The 27,676-nt window shown below is 37.2% G+C and overlaps 1 protein-coding gene across 4 annotated transcripts in view; it reads left to right on the forward strand.

Annotated features, from left to right (window-relative positions):
* STXBP6 (syntaxin binding protein 6) overlaps window positions 1-13,385 on the forward strand; it is a 94,890-nt gene extending 81,505 nt beyond the window's left edge. For all 4 annotated transcript variants that reach the window (XM_032112412.1, XM_032112411.1, XM_032112410.1 and 1 more), the window contains 2 exons: window positions 8,943-9,100; window positions 10,277-13,385. In XM_032112412.1, the coding sequence (XP_031968303.1) occupies window positions 8,943-9,100; window positions 10,277-10,300 (182 nt within the window). In that variant the 3' untranslated portion in view covers window positions 10,301-13,385. The remainder of the gene's footprint in view (window positions 1-8,942; window positions 9,101-10,276) is intronic.
* Window positions 13,386-27,676: the final 14,291 nt, after the last annotated feature.

A 27,676-nucleotide genomic window follows, 5' to 3' on the forward strand; every position in this document is an offset into this window, starting at 1 on the left:
ATAAACTGCCACACATACCGCCTTTGAACTTGAATTATTCTCCTATGCTTGACCTGTCCAAAATTGAGTTCCTGATTCAACTGACCCAGTTATTAACTTTATCCTAAACAAGTGTCATCACAGTGGAAAAAAAATTGACGCTGAGGTTCATAAACATATGCTTAACTTGTACTTTTTCAACACACACTAGACCCTACCATGTCCCATGAAGCATACCCACATTCTCCCTTTGACAACTTCCTGGATAAAGTGGGAGTATTCAGTAATCTCTGATAGCAGATGGTGACCATTTCCATATTCCTTGCATGTCATTCTGACTGGGCACAAATCTGGTCTGTGTGTGTACACACACGGTGCCACATATAGACACCATATAGGGACTAATAAACCTCCTCATGGATACAGTGCTTCTGCTGTTCTTCAACTATCAACTTCTTCCTCACACTGGGTGATACACTCCCTGTTGGTAGGTTTGAATTTGACAGAAACTGTAAGAACTGTAAACCAAGTAATAGCTTGAATTTCAGTGACTTGCTGTGTGTCAGCCTCACTGAGCCAGCTGTGTGTATCAAAACCCATTATGTCCAAAACCTGAAGTACCAAGAGGTATTTTCTGGAAGACAGAGTGAAATGTGTTGTTAATCTCAAATTCATCCTGACTAGAGAAACTAAGGTCCAAATGTAGCTAAGCAAACCAAAGGACATACACCTGAAAATATAGCTTGAAATTTATTGTATCCAGTTGAGCATTTACAACTTGGATTTTTTTGTTGTTACTGTTTTGTTGGTGTATTTTGCTCACTAGTCAAAGCAGTATATTCAAATAATACTTAAATCTTGGTGTGGTCAGATTTCAGATGAGGCTTGTCATTTCATCCCCTCAACCAAGGGGATAACATTTTGAGTGATATTCTTGTGAACTTTCTGTGAAAAGTAATACTTTTTCTTTTGGATGGTTAGCCAGTTTAACTTCTAATACTCTACAAAATTTTTTAAAAAAGAAATTATTAGAATATGTATATGCATACACACACATGCTTTTTAAAGTCATTATACAGATAATTATAATATATGTGTAATGTATATCTTGTAGCTAATACATATTTTCAAAAATAAATTGCCACCAAAGAACACTTTTTCCCAAGTGGAACTGAAGATGAAGGAACTCGAAGGGCTTGTTTACAAGCCTACCTACGTTATTGAACCTTATTCCTTCCTAAAGGATAAGAGTGAAGAGAGTGAAAGTCATGCTGCTCCTGTTTCTGCAGGAAGTGCTTAGGAGCTTAGCTTTAAGTAAATAAAGGTGTTCTTGTGGAACTCCAGACCCTCTTCATGGCCTTCCTCCTTGTACCTCCTTTCTCTCTCACACACACACACAGACACACACACACACTTGCCCCTTTAGACCAGAGCCCTGCCACTGACTCTTCTTCTGCAGAATCATTTTTTGCCTTATTTTCATTTGAGTGTCATGTTAGTATAGTCTGCAGAGTTGAATAGGCTAGACTGTTTTCTCTGACTTGATTAATGGCATCAGTACTTACAGCAATAATGAGAACTGACTGAAGGTGTGGGTGCTAATTCTGGGAACAAAAGAACAAATTCAAGTTTAGGCACGCTGTAACAAGATTCCTCCTACTAGTGTCTTATATTAAGTATTTCAAGATTGTCTTTTGTTTAGAATTTAGGTGAGCCCTCTCCATAGTTTACGTGCATTCTGGATGTTATGGTGGAGAAGAAAGGGCTAGAGGGCTTTTATTGACTGAGGTAGGAAATATTTTCCCCTTATGTACCTTTATAACATACAGATTCTGATATTGGGATGTGTCTTGATTTGGAGTATCTTTGTGTTACGTTGTTATTTGGTGGCCATGTTTTGCTTTTACATCAGTAATATGAAAAGCAAAGTTGGAGATGGCTGGTGTGCAGAAATTTTGTCCCTTAGAGGTTGTATTCATTAGAACAGCTTGATTCTTGATATAACATTAAACTGACATTGAGGATGCAGTTGACTCTCATTTCTGGATAGAACCTTGAGATACAGCATATGAAGCTCTTCAAAGATTAATTCTGGGCTTACAATAAAGAACAAACATTTGCTGCCACCTTTAGATGCATATTAGAAATGCATTTGGTTTTAAGCTTTGTCCTATCTATATGCATTGGTATTTAACAGTTGTTCTGCTGAATTAATCAAAATATTCTTGGAAACCCAAAATGATGACTTCTTTACCCTTGTAACCTTTTCTGTAGGACACCTCGCAGCAGTTATTAATGAGTCATTCTTTTTTCCTCCAAGAATAAAATGCCAGTGCGAGAATGGTAATGAGTAATTTTTCCATACAATATTACTCATCTTGGCTTAGCACACTGGAGACCTGCTAAGCACATAGTGGTGTTTACCATACTGAGCAAGATTAATTACTGACTAAAGGAGATGAAATAAAACTTGTGTTAGGAAGTACCCTGAGCATCCTGATCTAGTGGGTAGCATCCCTGTCCATGGTGGGGTTTGAAACCAGATCATCTTTAACGTCCCTTTCAACCCAGGCCATTTTATGATTCTGTGAGTTAGCATGGGAAAAAAGACAATCGTTGCCCTCCCTCCTGTCAAACACCTGGCAGTTGTTTGTTTCAGTTTTTACCTGATAGACATTGAAAAAAGTGTGTATTTGAACATACTATTCTTGCAGACGTTCACTCGTAAATTAATTCTGATGAAAATGAATTTGACCCAAAAAAACCCCCTTAAAAAATCCACAAAAACTTAATTTTTTATTTCTTTAATCTGCAATAGATGTTATTTTGGTGGTGTTTTGCTGGTTTGAAATGACCAATCGGATTTAGCCATCTTCCCATACAGAAACAACAAATTTTTAGTTTATTTAGTTTATTTAGGTATTTCTTGCCAACGTATACCAAATACTCCGTTATGGTCATTCTAGAGGTTAAAATATTAGAAACTAATTTTCTGCTGCCAAAGACCATTTCAGGTACTTTCTTTTATGCCCTGCATATTCATGTCAAGATTAGTTCTGCTTTGCAATTTTATTTAACTGGATGTATTTTAGTGATCTTAAGCATAAAAGCCATGTGTTGAGATTAGAATGGATAAGAATAGTTGAGATCTTTTTCCGTAGAAATTTGGCATATAATCAGAGCTCTAAATTAACTTTCTAAAAGGGGAATCTTGTAAAAAAAAAAAAAAAAAGTACATTATGTTCTTGCAAAATCTGTAAGGATACATAAATTGAGACGGGACATTTATCATTATAAAGGTTGATTCCTTTTTTTGCTCTGTATAACTCTGAGGCAAGGTAATGTAGAAAGCATCAACCAATATATTTGCCTTTCTGAAGATTGAAGGTCTAAATGAGGTGTTATCTTCAAGATGCAGAATATTGCTCTTTGCCATAGAAATGGGATTTGGGTTTGTTTTTTTTTTTCTGTATCAAGTTGTTAGGTTTTAATGTTTACCCAGCCAGATTGGAGTTCTGTGCTTTGTTATAGTTACTGATACTGAAAGTTTCTGGTTGGTTTGGCTGTCATTAATTATAAATACGAATTATTATTTAAAATATTAATACTAACTTAGCATTAAGCTTATACGCATATTAGAATTTAAAGTTTTCAAGTTTAAATACATTGTTCAGTTTGGAAAGCAGGTAAAGGTTGTGTTAATATGAAATTGATCCTAGTTAGGTATTTCCTTAATTTATAACCAATACACATTATACAGTAACATCCTGTCCTGGCATCAATGCCAGCATATAAGAACATTAATGGGAGAATATAAGTTTATCTGAACAACATTTGTGACCTGTCCATTCAGCTCTTAATGCTTGTTCTGTATATTCTTCAGAACTACTGGAGATGTAAAACAGAATTGCTTTTCTGTTTCTTTTAAAGAAGGAAAAAAAGCAGTCCTGGGTGACGGACAAACGAAATCTGTAAAAGGGAAAGTTAATTTCTAATTTCAGTACTTTGACTAAACTTCAAACTTTAATACTGTATTGATGTAGGAAGGTGGAGACATCAAACTCTGTGGTGATGCTGAACCCTAGCAGAATCCAAAGTGTGTGAATGTGGTTGGCTAGGAAAACTAAAAATAACACCCCCTTTTTTTTTTTTTTTTAATTGGAACATTTATTAGCACTAAGACCAGATCAAGAAAATAAAAAAGCCCTTATCTATGAAAATCCTACCTACGCCAAGGAAAGCTAGCCTGGCTCCCAGTTGCTTTACAGGGAATGAACACTAGAGATCACATCCTCCAGCTCTACAGTTAAGATGAAATACAACTGCCTCGACTCATAAACTAATGATGATATTGATAAAAAGTTTGCAACATGTTTCAAATGCTTGCTGCTGGTAGCTGGTACTTGCTGTGCTTTCCTATAGAAAGTTGTTGGTAAGTAAGATGAAGGTTGATAAATTGAGAAGTTGATGTTCAGATTTAAGTTCAGATCCAAGTTTTCAGAACTGTAAATCCAGTGAAGATTCTACTTTTTATGAATGTTCTGTCTTTCAGATTGCTTAGACATCCTTTCTGGATGATAATTTAAATATTGAAATTATCTAGAGAACATTCCACTCATGTGATACAGGAATCCATTAAGCTGTAAGAGTGTATTATCTTATAGGATTACAATCACCGAAGTACTGCTTCTGTATTCTTCTACTTATTATCTCGAGCTGTTTAATAAGGCTTTTCACATGGCTGTTTAAGAGAGGTCAGAAATTTTTTTTTCTGTTTGGGTCTTTTTAGTAGCTCTTTACTCTTTTATTCAAAAGAGCTCTTAACCAAGGTTGTCAGCACAGCACCAGTATACCTGAAAGAATGTTTAACAGTTGGCTGGGAGGTGACAGGGATGAAGAAGGAGGGGAGGAATGTGTTTGTCCTGTGGACCTTTATAATCAGCTATAGTGTTAGTCTAGGAAATGTAACTCTCTGGTAATGATGATTTTAACAAAACAAATGTGCTCAGCAGGGAGAGGCAACTTATCGATGTGGGAAGTGCCACCATGGGTTGAAACTTCATCAGTCTAAATACATTGATTTTGAAATACCTTAGCTTCCTGAGTTAAATGCCTAGATTTCACTTAATCTTTCATAATTATTGTGGTGTTTCTTGGGAATCATTCCAGACTAAGTTGTTCCTTATTGTGAGCAGCTTCATGACAATTTTAGCAGTGGAAGAGATTTGCATTCATGTCTTCAGTGCTGTGTTGCAGTAATGAACAGCTCTTATTTTTTTTGTGGCATAATTCTTTCTTCCAGCAAAATACATGATTTTGATTGGTCAGTATAGTTAATATGTGGGAGTCACCCGAACCTTGACAGACTGGGAGAAACTTTCAGATTAGCAAAACTTGTAATTTCCTCTTGGGCTTCCTGTGGTCGCTTTCTTCATTCTAAAGCGTTGTTCTCAGTGATTCAGTACAGTCTGGATGGTGGAAGAAGAGATGGGGTTTTTGTAAAATTCTGTCTATAAGAACGACATTTAAGTTGATTTTTATTGACAGTAGTTGATTGAAACAGCTGAGAGTAATGTGCATAATTAATAGAGAAAACTGTTCAGGCATAAACATAGTCATACCAGTCTTAGGTGTTTTGGATGGTGCTAAAATGTATAGCTCCTGGATTACCCTGAGGACAGGGCTGGCACAGCCAGTCACTCTCAGGTCAGCTGCTGCATTTTCCCTTTGATGTTTTCCAACCATTGCTCTTGACTGATTTCATCCTGACCTTGACCAGTTCTTACTCAGTCTTCATTCTTACTTGTGAGCCATAACTTTATTTTTAGTTTATGTGGCAACAGAAGTTGATGATTTTTAATATGCTGCTTAAATAGCAAACACAGAACTTTCAAAAGTCACTTACCTGATGAAGAAATAGGAATCTGTTGACAGATACACTGTGTTCCACGCCTCCATTGTAGCAGGTTAATGCATTATGTTTCTCAATAATAATTAACACTACTTAAGCAGAAGCTCAATCAATAGTATTGACACGTCATCTGCAAGAAATACCTTTATTTAGAAAAATCCTGTGGTTCATCTTCAGGGCATGTTGGTTGATGTGGCAGAAGGTCAGCAATGTTAAATTCTGCTCCCCAGCACATTTTAAGACTCCAGAAGGTGCTTAGTTTTATAAGGTTGTCCATGTAGCCTGCTTCCCTTGAATTCAGCAGAGGCTTTGTGATCTTGTAAACAACAGATTTAATTCAGTTTCGGGAGCTTTTAAAACTCAATCCTAGAAAACAAACACTGTACAAGAGGCTAAAGCCATTAAGTCACACCACCAAAAAAGGAAAACTATTTCCAGTGTAGTGTTGCTCAGTACGTGTGTTTATTGGAAAAGCTGCCTGAACAGAAGCCAAAATAATAATCTCCTTAAAAAAATTATGAACAAAATAGCAGTTGACTGAAAAATTTTAAAGTAAGAATGTGTGCAGTATATAAAGTTGTTTGGCTTTACAATCAAACACCTCAGCATCTGAAGGGAGACCACTTGAAGAGATAATTTCTGTCTCTGCAAAATTCCAGCTCACGGTATTGTTAGGTATTAATCTCTTCAACAGTAATGCCAGCTGCTATATTCCTTTTCTAAATGCAACAATAGAAAAAATCCCCAAACCTGTAACAGTCCCACATCCTATACATCCTTTTTTTATTAACTCCTGATGTGAAAAATATAACAATATTGATATACAGGAGGCCAGGGTGCTCTTTTATTGTTATTTCTCATCTTGACTCATCATCTGTGAGTCACTGTGTGTAGGTTCTTAAGTCTCTCCTCACCTTCATAGTTTAACACTAGTTGTGTTTTAGTTTAATAAAATTGTAAGGCAGTTTTCTTTATCTCAGGAATTCCTGCATATGCAGCTTGTATTGTGCTCCACAGGCTACTCAGAGTAACCTTTAGTTTCACTATTCATTGTTTGTTTGGCCTTTCTAAGGAAAGGATTATTATTTAAAAACTGGGTCTGAAAGGATCATTTGTTCTTTTTTCTAATGAAACTGTGTGCTAGTTTCAGCTGTGTTAATTTTTTTCACAGTGGCTGGTATGGGGCAATGTTTTAGACTTGTGCTGAACACAGGGTTGATAATATGGAGATGTTTTCGTTATTGCTGAGCTGGGCTTGCACAGAACCAAGCCTTTTCTACTTTTCGTACGACCATGCTGGCGAGGGAGCTGGGGGTGCATGGGAGGCTGGGAGGAGGAGACACAGCTTGGACAACTGACCACAGGGGTATTCCAGGCCGAATGGCGTCATGCTTAATACATAAAGTGGGAGGAAGAAGGAGGAAGGGGAGGAAGTTTGGAGTAATAACATGCATCTTCATGCTGAGCTGTTACTGTGTGATGGGTGCCTGCTCTCCTGGGGATGGCTGAACCCCTGCCTGCCCATGGGAAGCAGTGAATTAATTCCTTGTTTTACTTTACTTTAGTGCATAGCTTTTGCTTTCCCTGCTAAACTATCTGTATCTTATCCCATCAATTTTCTAATTTTTACCTTTCCAATTCTCTCCCAAGTCCTACTGGTGGAAGAGTGAGCAAGCAGCTGTGTGATGCTTGGTTGCTGGCAGGGGCTAAACTACAAAAAACTAGTAGCAAAATAGCCCTTCAAGTTGTTTGGGTTTGATTTTTTACCCTGAGAATATTTCTGAAGTACACTTCTCAGATTAATGATGAAAGCAGTGTCTTTGTGTCTGTTTTCACTTGTCTTTGTATGTCTCTAAGAACAGCAGACTTTAACAGCAGATTTGCTGTAGTGCTTACTTCAGCTGTGTTGAATTTGTTTCATACCTTTACGAGAATAATTCATTTTAAAGTATTATGTATTTGGTTTTAATGCTGTGGAAAAAAGGACAGCCAGGATAACCCAGGGATCAAGTCCAACCAACATGGATTTACGAAAGGAAGGTACTGCTTGACTCCCCTGATGTCCTTCTATGACAAAATTACTTGCTCAGTATATGAGGGGAAGGCTGTGGATGTTGTTTATCTAGACTTCAGTAAAGTGCTTGACACCATCTCCCACACCATCCTCCTAGATCAGCTGCCTGCTTGCAGCTTGGATGGACTCTTTGATGGATAAAAATCTGGCTGGATGTCCAGGCCCAGAGAGTTGTGGTGAATGGAACTAAAATCCAGTTGGTGACCCATCGCTAGCAGTGTTCCCCAGGGCTCAGTTTTGGGGTTGATACTGTTAAACTGATTCTCTAGATATAGGGACTGGGGCCACCCTCAGTAGATTTGCAGATGATACTGAGATGGGTGGGGGTGTTGATGTCTCGAGGGAAGGAAGGCTCTGCAGAGGGATCTGGACAGACTCCATCAGGACAACAGCACGAGGTTCAGCAAGGCAAAGTGCCAGGTGCTGCACTTGGGTCTCAGCAATCCCAGGCAGCGCTACTAGCTGGGGCAAGAGTGGCTGTCCAGCAGAAAGGGGCTTGGGGGTGCTGGTCAACAGTGGGCTTAGTTGTGAGCCAGCAGTGGGCCCAGGTGGCCAAGAAGGCCAATGGCATCTTGGCCTGTATCAGAAGTAGTGTGGCCAGCAGGACTAGGGAAGTGACCATCCCTCTGGACTCAGCATTGGTGAGGCCACACCTTGAGTACTGTGTTCAGTTTTGGGCCCCTCACTTTAAAAAGGCTACTGAAGTACTGGAGAGTGTCCAGTGAAGGACAACAAGGCTCATGAGAGGTCTAGAGAACTTGTCTTACAAGGAACAGCTGAGGGAGCTGGGTTTGTTTAGTCTCGAGGAGGCTCAGGACGATCTCATATTTCTCTACAACCACCTGAAGCGAGGCTGTAGTGAAGTGAAGCCAGTCCAGATAGCACATCAGCTCTAGAGCATTATAAATTAAATTAATTATATTTAATACAAAACATATATATACTTGAGTGCTCTAATGGCTTCTTTTGGTGTTGCAGGAAACAGCATACTCCATTCAGCAGCAGACAGTGTGACAAGCGCAGTACAGAAGGCAAGTCAGGCCTTGAATGAGCGTGGTGAAAGGCTAGGTCGTGCAGAAGAGAAGACAGAGGAGCTGAAAAACAGTGCTCAGCAGTTTGCAGAAACTGCACATAAGGTAAGATTTCAGCAGGGTAAGACTCAGTAGGTTATGGTCACATATTTGGCTGTTCAGAGTTTGTTGAATGAAAGCATGTGTCTATACTTAGCTGTATAAAGTCTTGAACTTAGCTCAGGGTATGTATCAAATCCTGCTTGTGACACCTTCTTCACCTTCTTTGCCTCTAAAAAATCCCTTCCATTTGTCGGTGACTGCACAGGATCTTCAAATGATAAATTCTGAATAGTAAAAACTTCTCAGAGTTGCCTACCAAAGATAGATTTTAAAAAAAAAATTGCTGTTTGAGGAAAGAAAGGTGTTGGTTTAAGTTCTTTCATGCTGAAATGCATTTCTATTATATCCATACAAATATTAATTTTTTAAAAAAGCATATTTGTAACCAAGTCCTTGAGTATCAAAGGTTTATGTCAGTTTAGTTTTTGAGTCATTTATTGGTTATCATTTCACCAGTAGCAAATGAGTGAATTTTAACTGCCCCTACCAGTTCTGTTTTCAAGGTAATTTCCCAGAGGGTTCACTCATCTCATCTTTGTTAGCATGCTATTATCTTCAGAAAGCAATTTTTGATTATATGGAACCTAACCCTAAGCTCTCTGCGTGGTTTGCAATGTCAGTTTGTCTACACATTTTATACAGGTTTTAACTCACTTCATCTCTTTCTTCTCCCTCTCATTCCCAGTTAAGTCCATTTTTGAATTATTTGAATTGGAAATAATCAGTAATCACAGAGGTTGAAATGCAATCAGTCCTTTATTTTTCATCATTATTTAGTGGCAGAGCTCCTGAATAGGTGTTTTAAATTACTTGTCTAGAATTTCTGATTGTAGTTAACAATCAAAATCATTGGGTCAAAATTACTATTCTTTTAAGCATGTTTTTGTTTCTGGTGTCTTGCTCTAGTGTTCCTCACGGATAGCAAAATAATGGAACATTGGGAAACAGAGCTGTGAAAGCAGATAAATCCTGCCTCCTCGGCATGGCAAAGGGAGGCTTTGTCTGTATGTCCCAGGAAAGGGAATGGCTGTGTATCTGTATGCAAAGAAGTTAATGGATTTCAGGCATCTTTCAGAGAATTAATCTTAAACTCTTCTTATCTGGACTAGCCACATCAGGTTGATACAGCTGTTGTTATAGGTGACATCTCTTTAATTAATTTTTTTCTCTCTTTTTCAGCTTGCCATGAAGCACAAATGCTGAGATACTGCCCAAAGTTGCAATCTTCTCAAGAGAAGCTGAAAAGACTACAATCAGCAACTTTTACAGGAGATCCAGTCTTCTGTGTGCTTTTTCCTTCCTGTTCAGTGGAGATGCATTCTTTCAGTTTCTGTGCAGGAAAAAGTGTTGCGTTTCTACCTTTCTGACTTACTTTTGTTCCTCTTTTTTGATATTGCTGCACAGTCCTGCAGTACTTTCTACCTGTATTTCAGTTGTTACAGGAGTGAAAGCAAACACTGAAAAAGGACCAAATGACAAGCTGATCAGGATTAAAATAGTAATATTCCTCCATGGTTGTACAAAAAAAAATTGTTGAACTGATTGTGGACATGTGTGTGGAAATAAAATCCAAAGAAGGGGTACAATTTTCATCATTTAATGTAGCATCAGCAGAATGTGAATGGATGTTAGAATTAAACATTTGAGGTTGTAGCTATAGTGGAGGACAAACTGCTTTGTCCTAGGAAACAGAAAAAATTGTTTCTTCTAACTAATGTAGGAAGGGTTGCATGTGCACCAGCATTCAGAAGTGCATATCTGAATTTCATTCATATCAGCATTTTACACGTTCCTATTTTCACTTTCAGACTGATTATTTGAATAGTATACTGAAACACAAAGAATGTATGCTTGAGGTTTCAAAATTGAGGAAAAAAGTAATTTTTACATCTATACGCACGTAGCTGTGCCTCAAACACAATCTACAACTTATAAAATAACGTTTATTTTTACCTGTGATTTTTTTGTGTGGCTAAAGGCCCATGAAAATGAGAATGCTAAGGTCTGGGAAGATGAGAGTGCACTATTTTCAAGACATCTGTTTTTCATAAATTCTACAGTAAGAGATTTTTGAAATACTTCAGAAATTTTTCTGATTTTAATGACTTTTGTGTTAGCAAGTTATGTCTAATTTTTAATATAGAGGCTTTCAAAAAGCATGCCTTGGTACACTAGAATCAACTTCTAGTTTGAGTCTCAGCTTTCAATATGTTATCACTGGAAGGGTGACTACTTCATCTATACTCACTATATGCAATATACACACTGTATTTCTCTTACAAAATGAGTAGGTTACCTTTTTCCTTCACAGCTGTTTTCTTAACATTTTTAAGATGGTCTAACATGCTTTGAGAATGAAAAGGAATAAAAAAAGGAGAAAAAGATGTTGCTTTTTTCTTTTTTTCAAACCAGGAAGCTTGAAAAGCAATCCTTGCAGAAGGTACAGCCTTCATCTTCTGAAAATGCCTGCTCTTCATTTTTGCCCTCATCTTACCAGAGAAAAGCTGGCATTATGTGAATGTACTGTATTCATTGTAGAATATGATTTTTGCATTATTAATGACACAACAGTCTAAAATTCTCAGAGCAGTGCTTGTAAGAGCGATAAAAGCTACTGTAGTAATTGAGAATATTTCACTTACTGCAAGCTGAAATAATGGAAAACCTCATGGAAATAGCCATTTTGTAAAAAGATGCTTGCCTTTAGGAAAGTATTCTCATTTGAACTAAGGACAGTGTCTCATTAGCTGATTGTATTCAAACTTTACATCTGTTTTGTTTTGGGTTTTTTTTTCCTGTAATTTAAATAGTTTTGTATGAAGCTTTTTATTTAATTTCACATTGGGAGTTGAGAGAATGGGTCATTTGTGTAGTACCATGTGATCATTTAGATCTATTTAGCACCAGCTCCAACAGTTACCAAATCAAGCACCTACTGAAATGGAATTTGGCCACTTCTGTTATAAATCAGAACAGGTTCATTAACAACACAAGTTCTGAACACTCCGTTGAGCTATGTGTAAGTAATGCTTGCCCTGGAATTGTCTGAATGCTATTGTAGTGTGACTATGGGTATTTCTGCAATTAACCGGGAAAACAGTGCCTGACTAGAAATTAAACTTCTGCTAGATACAAAATGTTAGGCTATATATATATATATATATATATTTTTTTTTTTTAAAAGATGGATTATAAATCAGTCAGGGAGTACATTTTTGACCACATAGCTATCTTCTTGTCATATTTTCTGCTGCTAACCTCACAAGTCTTTCTCTCAAGAGAAAGAAGTAGATTCTGAACTGCTGCCATCTAGCCAGGCCTCTAAGCTTGCAAATAATTGGAAGAAATGTCTAAAACCCAGGTCAGATAAACCTGAAAAGAATTAGTTGTCTAAATTCAGATTAAAAGGCATAGATTTTCAAGTGTTTTCATAAATATCAGCTGGATAGGACAAGATCACAATTGCACTGCTAAGTTCCAGACCTCTTGTGAGTTGAACTGTACTAAAACATTGCTTTAGTCTCACTTGAGTTTTTCAGCATTTTGGGTTGTTTTATATCTTCCAGTTAAGTGTATTGTTTTTTATCATAACTCTGGACTTAATTCAGCCATCAAAAGCCATTTACTATGGGAACTTTAATTAACCTAGTCTTCTGAATGAAGGAAAAGTGGTTTGTCTGTTTACTTTGTTCTTGCTGTTCATTAAACTACAAGGTTTGGTAGTTTTTAGATAAAAAATCAAGGTGTATAAATGTTTATCCAAAGGTAAATCTTAGAGCATTGCGGTTTCCTTCTGGAACTTAGCTTGTAGTGTGTATACAAACCTAGTATTATTAGATAGTCATGTACATAACATATACTATGATTCAGGTTAATGTTCCATATGAAAGAATGTATTTGTAAATTGTAACAATATTAATAGTTTCTTTATCTTTTTAAAGTTCTGAACAGAATAAAAATAATGTATTGTTAGACTTGACTGCTGTACTGCAAACTCTTGTCTTAAAAGGCTACTTTTGTGTCTAGCAAAAGTTGTGCATTATGTGAAATATTAACAAAAATGTGTGCTCTTAAAATTGATCTTAAAGGTGGGTAGGTTTTGCTATGATTTGCCGGAAGTGTAATACTTGCTAATATCTATTGTAACCAATTCCTTGGAAGTTCTCAAAGATGTAGAAATTATTTTGTGCCATTCTGGGGAGAAAAAAAAAAAAGGTGGGACCTGCTCTCTTGACTAACTACTGGAAACCCTGATTTTTGTCATTAAATACTTTAACTGTGATGGAAACTGTCTTTGGATTATTTGAGTTCTCTATTCAAAACATCAATTATTTTTGAGTTAGGTTTTTATATTTCACTCTAAGCAAAATTATATAGAATTCTAGCAAAATTGAATAAAAATTATTTTCTGCTATAGTGATAAATTTTTTTTCTAGTAATTAAAAATAGTGGAAACTAGGTTAAAGCATTGCCTGTCCAAGCAGATTACAGAGTATAATTATCGTATCTTAAAGTTAGCACCCTACCTAAAGGCTGTGTAGGTTAAAAAGAATTCTGATAATTCACTTACAGTTGCTACGAAATGCTTATTCTCAAGTTGTTAATGTTTTCTTTTGGATATCTAATTTTATTGATTTTTTTTTTTTTATCAAAGCACAAGCAATTTTAATTACCCTGTAAGAATAACACTATAGAGTTCTTCTACACACAGAGAAGCAATCCCTTAGATTCAAAGGAGGTCTACTTGCACAAGAACCATATCCAATACGAATTGACTTTGCTGCCATCTCTCTTTTTAGGCTTAAATATGATCCCTACGATTGTAATCTCAAAAATGTCTTGTTGGCAAATACTGCCAACTGTTTGATTACTGTAGTTACTAGGTAAGTTTGCTAGAATGCATGTTATCCATAGATGTTGAATACCATACGTCCCCAATGCCCAACCTTGATGAACCTCTTAAGAGAAATAGATCTCTGGTGGATCAGAAGCTACTTTGATCTGGACAGCGTTTTGTTGTAGATTGAATATAACTATTTGTCAGTTCTTTTCTATTGTTGTTGTACGTTTGTCCTATAAGGTAGAAAGACAGAATGTTTAGTTAATTTTTGAACATTCTTTTAGATCAATTTCACCATGTCATTTTTTAAATTGATACTATGATTTTCATAAAACATCAATTTGTTGCTGTGTATAAATTAAAGAAAAGATGATAGGGTTTTGTTTGTCATCTCTCAGTCATGGAAGAAGCTCAAGCATGAATGTTTGCTGATTCCGTATGTTAGGTTTTTAAAGTAAAAGATACATTATTATGTTCCTGAAGGGATAATATTTGACTGAGAAAATCAAACTGCAGCTGCAAGTCGTGGCATCTATGAACATACAGATACACACTACTTCAGGTGATGCCTTTTCCTGGTCTTAACAAGAGTCATACGCGGTTAGAAGGGGAAAAGGGATTTTACCTTGGTATTTATTTAGGATCCTTAGGTGCACGCGTCCAGGTCATATGCATCAAAATGCACCCCACAAAAATGCACACCCCAAAAAGATCTGGTCTAACGTTATAGGTTTTGCTAATTAGCATACCTATCAAAGATTCCCCAATGAGAGGCTCGAGTGAGACCCCCTCCCCAAGGAACCTTCCCCTGGATGGTTCTATCTTAGTTTACAGAATGTGTTCTGGAGAGGACCCTGGGGTCAGGGGCACACTGATCCCTAACTACGAAGCTTCTAAAATGTTTAGTCACCTAGCTGAACAAACAAGTCCAAGAATGTAGGCAAAAAGCACTAAGAATACAGAAGTTGTAAAAAAGGTGTAATGGGTATAAAAGAAGAGGCAAAAAATCTTCATGGCATCACAGGTAGTGAGCAGGAGTGCTATCCAGTACTCACAGGATTGCAATGTCTCAGATTAAAAATGGCTTTCACTTATTTCAAAATTAGTTCCCCATGGAAGTGGTCAGCTACCACTGGGGTAATGACATGAATTTACATAAACAGTAACTTCCCTAATAACTCCAAAGCACCAACTTCCACTTCATAAGCACGTCATTACAGCCTGTTCTTTGCATCATCTGGAAGCACTGCATGGTATTTGATGTCTGTTTCATTAATACTTTTTCTATTTGAGCTGTTACTGTCTTTTTGTCTGCTGTCCCCTCATGCAGTCTGAATTGTGGCAACATTTTTTAGTGATGGTGGCTAGCTTTGACAGGGGTTGACATGGGATTACAGGCTCAAAAAGTACTTCACTATTTACTTTTACAGTGACTGAAGAAAAATAAACAGTGTAAAGATCTGTTTCGTGGAGACGTAGTGTTATGTTAGATCTTCAGTGTTCTGGCCAAGTATCCAGGGTATAAAAGTAACCTTGTTAACGAGGCAAGTCAGGTGGCTTTAGAAGTGTAGAGAATAGATATCTAATAAAATACTAATTGATATTTTAAGCAGTTTCAGAGGTTTCTGGTAGCTAAAAGGGTGATAACTTATGCAGAGGACTTGAAGCCTTTATTGTGTTGAAATTCTGTTGCTGCTAAAGAGGGGGAAACAGTTTTTATCTGTGTTAAGTGTTATTTTCTGGACAAAACAGCAAATGTAAAAATAAATGAGAAAACATTGATAGTGTTTCATACTATACTGAAAAGAAAATCTTCAACATGTGCAACTGACAGTAATCATCGTGCTGGTTTGCAGCCAAACCAGTTGGAGTTTTTCCTATTTCAGAAAGAATAGACAATAGACACAGGAAAGCTTTCTTTGCTTTGGCATGCTCCTAGAACTAGGACTTCTGCAGAAAATGCCTTTACTTGTCAGAAGTATTAAGATTTTAATGAGAATCCTTTCAAAACTTTTCTGGTTTTATGAAAAATAGCATTTGGAAACATTTATTTGTTTCTGTGAGGAAACACAGAATAAGGAAACATAAAAGAGCAAGCTGTTAGATTTAACAATAGATTGCTGCATTCATTTGAGGTTTGTAAGAAACTAGTCAAAGGCATCTCGCTATTGCTTTTTAGGAATAAGGAAGTGTAAGCACTGTTCATGCTGCCAATCAACAGTGCCTAAACCTGAGGAGAGGGTGTGCAAGATGAGGGACAGATTGGAGACTTCTGCATCACCAGGTAAGCAAGTCAGAGGAGGTGATGAGGTAACTTCTGAGAGAGTCCCAGGGAAGAGGGGACACACACCCATTACTTGGGAAGACACTGCCATTACTCCCAGGGTGTGTCTTCTCCACTTCCTTCTTCCCCCAGCTTTATATGCTGAGCACAGTTCTGTACAGTGTAGGATTATCCCTCTGGTCAGCTGGGATCAGGTGTCCTGCTTGTGTCCCCTCCCAGTTTTTGTTTAACCTCAACCCCTTTGAGGGTGGTACAAGAAGCAGAAAAAGCCTTGACAGTGTGCAAGGCCTGCCCAGCAATAACTAAAACATCCCTCAATTATCAGCACTGTTTCCAGCACAGATTCAAAACACAGACCCTTACTTGCTACTACAAAGAAAATGATCCCAGCCAAAACCAGCAGTGTTTTCTCACAAATGGGTAGAGAACCATTTGCAATTTTAGGGGCACCTTCCAGCAAAATTTCTTCAGGACAGTCCTGAGGGGTTTTAAACCTACATAGAGAGTAATGACAGTGCCCTTGGTCTTTATCTTACCTGTTCTTTTCTGGTGCTTCCCCATGTGCAGTTGTGCAGCATTTGAGACAAGCTGAAAACAGTTCTGTTAAAAGTCAGAGCAATGAAACTGCATGACAGGTATTATTCTTCACTGAGGCCATGAACAATTGCAGAGCTGCCAGTGTCTGACTGAAATAATAGCTGTATATATAGGATCATTTGTAAGACAGATGGCTGAGAAAGGTACCATTTATCTGCCAGGCAAGGTTTCATAACTTTTGGCATCCATTCTTGTCAAAAGCATCATTAATGGTTAGCTATTTGCTAATCACCTCAGCTTAGAAGGTGTGAGATTAAAATCCTTTTTTTTTTTTTCCTTTTTAAGAAAGAATATCTGTTCTATATGACAATCTCTGCAATGGCACTGAAAGAGGAAAAAGAAGTGGGAAGGAAGAGGTTATGTGTTTATATTCATTGACTGGGTAGGCTTCATAGATTCTGTTCCTCTTGTCTCTGTCTGGCGCAGTACACGTGCAAGGTTATTTATGGCATCCTTTAATACCCCAACTGTCCTTCCTAGTTCCCACTTTTATATGGTCTTCAATATTCAGTGTCATGTTTTTGTCATATTGCTCGCTTGAAAGTATCTCATTGTAAGGGGTAGCTGAACTACCAGGATTTTTAAGGCCAACATGAAGTACAATCTTTAGTGTTTGCTCTTTGGGATTTGATCTCCTTGCATTATTTATTAACTGTAAATTGTTGCTGTTTGTAGATGAAGATGTAGCATGTACTGCGCATGAAATGAGGATACTTCACATCACAAGGGCAAATTTGTAGTGAAGGTGTTTCAGCATGTCTGAAAAGATTTAGGATAAGATTTCAGTCAGAAATTCATAGTGCTGGATCACCAGCTGAGGTGTTTCTTCCTTATTTTTGCTAAAGGCTTTTCTCCAAAGTCTGTGATGAACTGTAATAAATAATACAAGTTATTCATCTAACGTGTAGGGGGTTTCACTCTACAAAAATTCAAGGAGAAATATCAAATTTCTTTCTTATAGGTATAAAATAAGCCGTGGAAGGAAGTAATTTACAGTAAATTAATGAACCAGGATACCATTGAGATTGGAGAATATAAACCCCAATTTCTTCATTCCTAATGGAAAATTTCAGGATTATAATGAAAATACTTCTAGTTTCTTGATTTGTTAAAAGAATCAGATACAAAAGTACACTTCTCTCGGTCTTGGTTTAACCCCTCTTCGTAACCAAGCACCATGCAGCCACTCAATCCTCCTCCAGCAAGACTGGGAGAGAATCTGAAGGATAAAAGTTAGAAAACAGTGGGTTGAGATGGAGACAGTTAAATAGATGAAGCAAAAGCCACGACCGCAGGCAAGGAATTAATACACTCTCAGTCCGAATGTCCCTGCCTCCTGCTCCTTCTCCTGGCTTTATATGCTGAGTGTGACACGCTTGGTCAGCTGGGGTCACCTGGCTCTGCTGTGCCTCCTCCCAACCTCCCATGCACCCTCAGCCTCCTCACCAGCCTGGCAGTACGAGAAGCAGAAAAGGCCTTGGCTCTGTGTAAGCTCTGCTCAGCAATAACAAAATCATCTCTATATTATCAACCCTGAGTTCAGCACAAATCCAAAACACAGCCCTATACTAACAATTGTCAAGGAAATCAGCTCTCCCCCAGCCAAAACCCGCATGCTCACAGACACTTTTTCCTTTGTGCTCTAGCAATATAGTATCTTTCATGACATGCAGTATATGCTGTCTGCAAAGATCAATCTGTTGTTGCAAAACATCTCTGGAGAAAGAGAGGCACCAAAGGAAAGCTGGGCAAAAGCAGCAATAAAATCTTATTGCTGGTCTATTTGGATTTTGCACTGCAAGAGCAAACAGTCAGCTTTCAGGCTGAATGCCTTTGTATCAATGAAAGAACCCAGTTTAAGGGATTTCGGGGAATGCTGTGTATGTATGCCTTTTGTCATAGGCTTCAGCAACTGTGAGGAAAACATGTCTATTGCCTTGTGCTCAAACAGTTCTCTGACATTCTCTGATTTAGTCTAAGGACAAAAGGATCTCTGTGTCATAGACACACAGTGCTTAGTCAGTGACAGCTTCCATTAAAAAAAAAAAAAGCTCCCCTTTTGAAACACACAAACCCCCTCTCTCCTAAAAGCATGGAAAAAGTAATTCAAGGAAAAGAAGATAAATTCTAATAAAGCATCAGAAATACTCATATTCTACAATGGTATTTTCCATAGGAATTCATACTGCAAAAACTTGAGCAGTTTTCTCACCTCAGCAGAATGAAATTAAAATACTCTTCACAGTATTTTCTGTCCCTTCATTTGGAAATTAATAATGGAGCATTGTGATTCTCAGTTGAAGGGTATATTAAAAAAGAACAACATGGTATAAATAGGATGAGAATACTCATAAAAGCAAGACTTACCACTACCCATGGATGTGACCATAGGAGAGTCATGTGGTGAACACTGGACGCACAGAAACACCAGTCATGCTAAAGAAATGCGGATAGACTGGGCCACCTTGAACCTAAATGGGCAACAGAACTCAGCATTTCAGGATGTGAAAAGTGTGTGATTTGTGTCTGTCATGAAAGGAATAATCAAGGCATTCATGTAGAATGCATGATCTTATAGAATTTAAGAGAAGTTGTGAACAAAGAAATAGAGAGACTTTGTTTTTTAACACCAGTTTAGCTGTCTCTAATTACCATCATAAGTAATTTCATTTTTAGATATGCTCATAATGGCTTTAACTCAACCATTTTCAAGTGTAATGCTGTAAACTGTAAGCAACTTTTCCATTCCTAATCAAATGCTAATGTAATAGAGCTTAGTTTAACCCAAATGAAAAGCAAACAGATATCCTAATTTTCCTTCTAACTGGTCAGAAAATACAAGAAGTTGTTACTTGGTCATGCTTTCCACATGAAAGATCTTTGCAGTGTTGACAGATTAATATTTCACCAACTCTACAAAGATTCCTGGTCCTGTAGTGGGGTTAAATGAAATCTTCTAGTATCTGCTGTCTTCACATCTGGAATTTTTCAGTTCTGAGATTTTTTTAAAATATTACTACTAAAATAACACAAAGTCTGTTTCCCAGTTTTGTTATTACACAGCACGGTTTCTCTCTGAAATACATCATAGTGGATTTAGTGGCTGACAGCTCGTGCTATGAACTGCAATGACTTGTCAAACCGATATAATGTTATCAAATTCTAATAAAATTCTTTATATTGGTAAATATTAATTCCTCTCTTACTGGAAGTTGTATTAAAATCTGTCATATCCTTGACATTCCAAGGATTATAAATCAACAGAATAGAATTTTGCCAGTCAGTGATTCCCCAAGTTAGACTGCAAATACAGCTACTTGTGTCAGGGGAATCTAGAAATCTCTCCAAATAAAATAGCTTCAGGATTTTTCTTGCTAAATCAATGTAAAACAATGATGGAAATGCTTTGGGAATGGTAGTAATAAGGTCTTTTATTTTTTTTAATTGAAGAGAAGGGTTGGCTGGAATCCCTAGAGAGCACAGGGCAGGGCCTTTCTAGGAGGCAATGATAGGTAAGGGTTGTTTGTATAAACATAGACTCTCTAGGCAGTTTCTGTGCCCCAGCTTCAGCTCTCAGATTTTTATGAGTTGCAGCAAAATAAATTAAGGCACTTCTGAATGGGATGTACAGAAAACAGCATGCTGCCCAGGAAAATTTTCAAAGATTTCATATGATATGTCTAAAACAAAGAAAACGTACAAATACACAATGTCTTTTTATGAAGACTAGAACATGCATAGAGTCCAGTATTAACAACACATTCAATGGATCAAGTTAACAAAATCACATTGGTATATGAAAATACTTATTTGCCAGACATACCCAGGAATAACTACTCATTATAGAAATGTTATTATATTCAAATGAAAAAGAATATCTTCTAGTAAGAATATGCAAGTCCAATAGTTTTTATCCTATCAGCTCTAGATGATCACTAGAAAAATTTTATAGGCGCATTATCAGAAGCAATTCAGATACCAGGATGTAATGAGTTCATCAGTTGCAATTTGACAATTAACTGGGTTCAGGCTTAACCATTAATGCAAACTTGCTTAAAATACTTTAATGTACATACTCCATACATCAAGCCTTTGTGCTTTAAGCATGCTTTAAGCAAGCATGGTTTATTTCACAAATACAGGTCTAAGAGAATCAACATGATTGGGTTTTATAGTGTGACTAGTAAGCTGAGCTTGCTCGACACAGAATGGCAGGAGTCACGTAGTCCTAATTTAACGCTTGTCATTTTAGTTGTTGCAATTAAAGTAGCTTGCATTGTCATTCTTTTTCTCCATTTTCTGAATTTCCCCTTAATACAGTGTATCTGTTCTCTGTAAGTGCAGATAAATTTCCTGAGTTATGTATATTCAAGGCATTAGTGCCAGAAGTTTAATGCAAATAAGCATTTAGCCACTTTTGCTGCAGTTAACTCTATTTGTAATCCCAGTATTTCTGTGGGTTTTTCAAGACCCTCTCAGAAATGTTTTGAGGAATGACATTGACCTGAAAACATAGTGCATACTGCCATAGTGACTTTTAATGAACATGAACTGTTCTGTAGAAAAAAAAAATAATTTTTTATTGCTGGTATTGAAAGGATGGGCAACAATACTCAAACTTCTGAGGGTGTGGGAGGGATGTTCTAGAAGTTTACAATTTATTAGAGGTTGAGAGTTATTTGAGCCAACTGCATGATAGAATACAATTCTTTCATGTGAGAGGAGTTGCTGAAGAAAATGGTTTCCTGATGAAGTGTCAAGGAAAGGGAAAAACTTTGCAAGAAGTTGTATCTGTTCTTTACTACATTTTGACTTGCATTAAGTTAAAATCCTCTCCTTTTTATGGTATTATCATCCCAGTATTTTTCATTATGTAACAATATATACCATGAGGCGTATGTGTGTCGAATTAATGCAAGTTTCTTTGCAACAAACCTTACACATTTTCAGATTTTTTTCAAACTCCCTTTGAAAAAGAGCATCTTAATCTCCTTGCTGCTTGTGCCTGTAGGCACTCGTGTTCAGCAGTCACACTCATCTTGAGAGAAATTCTCAGAAATGTTTTCACTTACTGCAGTGTGTGCTTACTTGGTTGGTTTTGCTGCTGCTCTTCTCTGTGTATAAGCATATTTTGTCAATCTTCTGAGCATGTCTTAGTAATTAAGACATAAATAAGTGGTGCATTTAACACTAGGTCTGCCTTGAAGGACTATTTTGCTAACATGGAACTTTGTGATGGTCTTTTATGTAATGTTGCAAGTTCATTCAGTGATATAGAAAATAACTTTCAATTTATTAATTTGGCCTCTTAAATATTGTAAATTTCAAATACAGTAGAGATTCCATAGTAAAATTTATTATTGCTGTAGGTGTTCTTAGCCTGATAGTTAAAATTGACTTGTGATCAAGGATGCCCTTGGACACCTCTGGATTTGAGATTACAGATTTTGGAGTGGAACATTAGTTTGGATATAATCCTTGAGTTAGGTAACAAGCATTCCTTCTCCTCTTTTTCTTTCTCTTTGTTTCCCCTTTGAAAGAACAGAACCTGGACACACAGGATGGCACTGAGCCAAGTATTTTGAAGCCCTTTTCAGATGCCCAAGGAAAAGAGCAAATGGGGTAAGTGGCACAGCACATTTTTCTTCAGTGTTGGCAGAGAAATTGAGGTTCCCCTGCCCAATGGGATAAATTGTGTTATTTAGAACTTCTTTGAAGAGGTTGAAAAGTTAATATTGTTTATGTCTCAGAGTGTGAATTACAGGAAGTAGGACCCAAGAAATAGATTACTTCTGAGATACCCATAGAATGGCTTGTGAAGCATAGGCAAGGAACACAAGAAAGAACAATAATAATAAAAAAAGGTATGTCTTTCTGGTCTAGGATTAAGATTTGAAAAGTGAGGGGTTACCAAAGTGTAATTGGTGTAAGAGATAAAAAGAGGTTTGCTGGGCTTGGCGGGCTTTCTGGAGCATCTGAGGAGGAGACATGAAGAAATCTACTTTCTTAACAGTAATTGTTGGTAAAGTTAGAATTCAAATGTCAAAGTAAAATCAGAGAAATTAAAAATTAAATGTCTTGGTCAACATAGCTTTGGGTCTCAATAGAGTTGGACATGGCAATACATGTACTGGATCAGCGTGTCATGATCATTAGTCTCTGCAGGCACAGCAGTTAATTTCAGTGTCCAATAAATTACATCTTTATTGATCTGCAAACAAAACAATGCTACAACACTGGCATGAAGGAGAGCCTCTCTTTGGAGGTTTAGAGTTTTTTTTGTTTTAGAATAGGTTTTTATCCTTATCTCCCTGGTTGTCTATTCACTTTTTTCAATGAAAACTACTTCAGTTTTTTATGTAAACGTTTATCTCTCAAGGACTGTCCCTGGAGTTTGGAATTGACTGCAAACTTGTACAAGTCTCATTTGCACCCAGCTAGTGCTTCTTCATGGCTTTGTATGGAAAGGAAAACAATTCACAAATGCACAGAATGAGTGTGTAGAATTTCTATTACATATGCACATGCAACATCAAAACCATACTCCAATACATTATATCTGTAATTTGTCTAATTTGTAATATGACTACAATGTGACTCATTTTTCACATAAAAATCCTCTATTTTCCTGCAGAGTTGTGTATCCTGTATCCCAGGTTTTCATTTGTATCTCCGTAAGATCAGTGATATGGTCACCTGATGAGGAAACTCTCAAAAATTTGAAGATTGTCTAAGAAAATTATTTCTGAAACAGTAGGCATTTGTCTATATGATATTAAGTCTTTAACAGTCGGCTATGTTATTAATGTACTCATCGTTTAAATAATTTTTTTTTGCCTTTTATAGTGATATTAATTTTAATTGAAAAAAGCTTTAAAATCCTTAAATGCTTTTGGATAAATTGTCTTACTCTTTACATACAATATAGGAAATGTTAGTATACAGTTAATGCATTACCAATAAAAAAATAAAGTAAAAAAAAAACCAGGGGAATTTCTTCATCAGAATTTAATTTCCTATTTCGGATGTGTTTCTGAAAGACGATGTTTTATTAATTGCTCTTTAAACTGAGATAGCTGGTCAGGCTGTGTTGGAGATAATTCACTCTTATTCCCTAAACATCCTTCACAAATAATGTGTCTTCTCACCTTGTTATAGTACATAACTGCTATTGATTACCTGCTCTCTGTTAAATTCAGCTTCTGTTCAGCGCTGAAGGGCACATACAGGAGTTAGGACAGATTGATCAGGATGTGCAGAATGAAGTTTAAGGAGATGATAGCTCTGACCTTCAACCAAGAAGCCAATCCAAGCTGCTGTGTGAAGTGTGTTCTTTAATTACCCAAGTCTTTGTAGTGGTATTTTCTCTAGCTTTAGAAATATATATATATATGGCATTTATGAATGTTTCTATAGATACACACTAAACAAAGGTACACAAAAGGGTGTTAGTTATGCCTGGACAAAAAGAAAAACCAAAAAAACCCTGAACAACAAAAACAAACAAAAAAACCCCAACCCAAACAACCTCACTTCCCGCCCAAAAAAAAAAACCCCAAAAAAACTAACCTTAATTGTGAAACTTTGAATTTTTCATTCTCTTTTAGTCATTCTGTTCCTAGAAATTATATAGAAATACAATGCAATTACGGTTTAAACCCAGCTGGCAGCTAAATACACGCAGCTACTTGCTCATTTCCCCTTTCCTGCCACAGTTGGTGGGATGGGGAGGAGAATCAAGAGGGAAAAGAAAATAAAACTCTTGGGTTGAGATAAGAACAGTTTAAGAAGAATTATTATTATATTAATAATAATAGGATGATGATAGCAACAACAACAATAGGGAGGGAGAGGAGGAGGCAAAACCTAAGGCAAGTGATGCTCAGTACAGTTCCTCACCACTGGCTGATGCCAAACCTTTTGCCAAGCTGCAATCAGCCCCCTTTCAGGTAACTTGCCCAGTTTATATGCTGGGCATAGCGTTTTATGGTATGGAATATCCCGTTGGCCAGTTTGGGTCAGCTGTGCTGGCCATGTTCCCTCACACCTTCTTGTGCAGCTCCTCACTGGCTGAGCATGGGAAACTGAAAATTCCTTGACTTGGGCAGGGTAAGCATTCCTTAACAACAACTAAAACATCAGTGCGTTATCAACATTATTCGCATACTAAATCCAAAACACAGCATTGTACCAGCTGCTAAGAGGAAAATAAGCTCTGTCCCAGGACAAGTGCAAAGGACCAGGAAAGTTACAATGAACTTGATTTGACAGTATTACAAATTGTCTGATAAACAAGGCAGTTGACTTAAATAAATTGGTAAAAGGGAGAATAGAGTTGGTATTGACTCTTGGAAGAGTGTGCAAAATAACAAATCTTAACCTTGTGCTGAAAACTATTGATGATAAGATTGTATGTGGGAGTGAAAAAGGTTAAAAAATTGGAACAAAAAAGAGAGATTAAATTTTACATATAACGGGCAGAACATGAAAAATGCAACTAAAAAGCACACTAGGCAAGTGTAGCATTTCTTGAGTATTCAATGACATCTGAATATTTCACAAAAGAAAATGGACAGGTACATAGAGTGGTTTAATTTGCCAATTTTCTTCCAACCCTTAGGTGCCATTAAAATGTTGTCATTGATAAAGAGCAATAGGGGGTGATTGTAGGTGGTTTAGTTACCTGCCTCCTTAAAATATTTTGGAAGTGTCTTCAGTCTGTATGTTGGACTTTGCAGGAAAGCCTTGAAGAGGACTGTCTGTGCTGTCCTTCAAATGCATCACGGTATCAGTGTTGTGCTATGGACGTCATAAGGTAGTGCAGACTGATAGTGGTTGGACAGCTGACGCTCTATGGAAGAACCAAAAGGAGGACTTTCCTGGACATGGTGATATGTTCTCTTCTGACTCTGTAAGTTGGGATATAACCCATGAATATGGCATTCCATAAAGAGTAGAGATATAAGATAGGAGAAGGAAGAAAGGGGAAAAAAAAGGCAAAAAACTCTGCTCCTGTCAAAACCAGACCAGAACAAATTTAGTACAATTTCTATCCATTTATTGTATGTTTTGCTAGACTTGCTACTATTGCAGTAATTCAGGATTCATGGAGAAGGATGAAAAAAAGAATTTACCAGAGTCTTTGAGCTATTTTCCTGCTTATAATATGGTGTGATTGTACCCTGGACATCTCAAGACTTCAAAATGTTAAGACTGGTGTGATCAGAATTTCTAATTTGACTTTGGAAGTTCAGAGATTGTTTTATCATTTTGACAAAGAGAGAAGCATGGTAATGATGTTTGACTTCCTGCAAGTGCTAGCATAGCAAACAATAGAAAAAAAAAGTTCAGACTCTGATTCTCTGATTGTTGAGTCCTCATTGAGAGCAAAAGATAGGACATTGGAAAAAAACCCCTGGATATTGGTTTAGTGTATCCTAGGTTATGCTGGCTCCTCTTGTTATACATAAACCTTAGCATGCTGTTCACATGAATCCATTTAAGTGGCAATATAAGATGCTGTTGTTTTCATATCAGTACTATTTGTTGTTGCCTTCAGTGTTACAAGATAAATGGTGTTATGATGACAAGAGTAACACTCACTGTAATTTTTCCCCTGTCCTTTCCAAGAGAGCAGTGTCTGTTATTCAGCAAAACATTCTGTTTCTGGGCCAAAACTGGCTTAGCTCTCATCCTCAGCTATAGCTCTCCTGCTTGCTTTAAGGGAAGGAAGAGTTTATCTGGGTGTTTTCCAGTTCTGTGTTGTCCATATAGAGACAGATAAATTCAGATAATTTTTCTGCACTAGATCACTACACTAGTCACGGGAGAAAGAAAGATCTACGGCATATAAGAAAGTTTTCTTTACTCTGGTTCTTCTCCTCTTTGATAATGTATGGCTTTATTTCAAAGCTAGAAGAAGTCATTAGAGAGCTCTTGGTGATGCAGGAAAAAACTGCACTTGACCCTAACAGTCCTTTTACTGCATATGATTAGTAAATACTGGGTAGCTTTGGCACTGGTCTCTACAAGTGCGATGTAGAAATCCTCAGATAGGTATCTACATCAAGTAGACTCAAATGATGGGCTTGGAGGATGTTATTACAGGTGGGAAGAGATGACTGGAACAATGTAAGGTAATGATGTGGGAAATTAGAAGTTTTCTCCTTACTTCTTTGATGTCTTGAAGTATATGCTGCATTAGCTGATACATGCCTGATGTTTCGAGATCTTTGAATTTCAGCCTTCTGAATACCAAGAAATGTGTGTTATACTGGAATTGAAAATCTTTGCATATAAACCTTTGCATTGTTTAATTGACTTTTTTAGAAATGAACCTAAGTTCTTACATGCTGTCGAAACCACATCTGAGTAAAGTAACCAAGTTGCAAACTGAAAAATGCTGCTTAAAGAAGTTGCAGAGATTTTATTCCCTGACATCATCATCACCATCATACTGTGACTGAAAAAACTCCAACACTATGTTAAAGTCTAGACAACCATACCCTTATGGCCTGCATAATTTTTTTAAAAATTCTTACTCCTTTTGCAGCACTTTGAACACATATTTACAAGAAGGACATTTTGGTGCTGGAGCGTGTCCAGAAAAGGGAACAACAAAGGGCAGAAAACCGAGCTGCTGAAGGGTTGGGAGTACAAGTCTGATGAGGAGTGGCTGAGAGAGCTGGGGTTGTTTAATCTGGAGAAAAAGAGGCTTGGGGGGACCTTATCGCTCTCTACAACTGCCTAGGAGGGTGTAGCCTGGTGGGGGTTGGTCTCTTCTTCCAGGTAACAAGTGACAGGACAAGAGGAAATGGACTCAAATTACACTTGGGACGGTTCAAACAGGATATTAGAA

This window comes from Corvus moneduloides, chromosome 6 (genome assembly GCF_009650955.1).
Source record: "Corvus moneduloides isolate bCorMon1 chromosome 6, bCorMon1.pri, whole genome shotgun sequence".
In the NCBI taxonomy this organism is placed as follows: domain Eukaryota; kingdom Metazoa; phylum Chordata; class Aves; order Passeriformes; family Corvidae; genus Corvus; species Corvus moneduloides.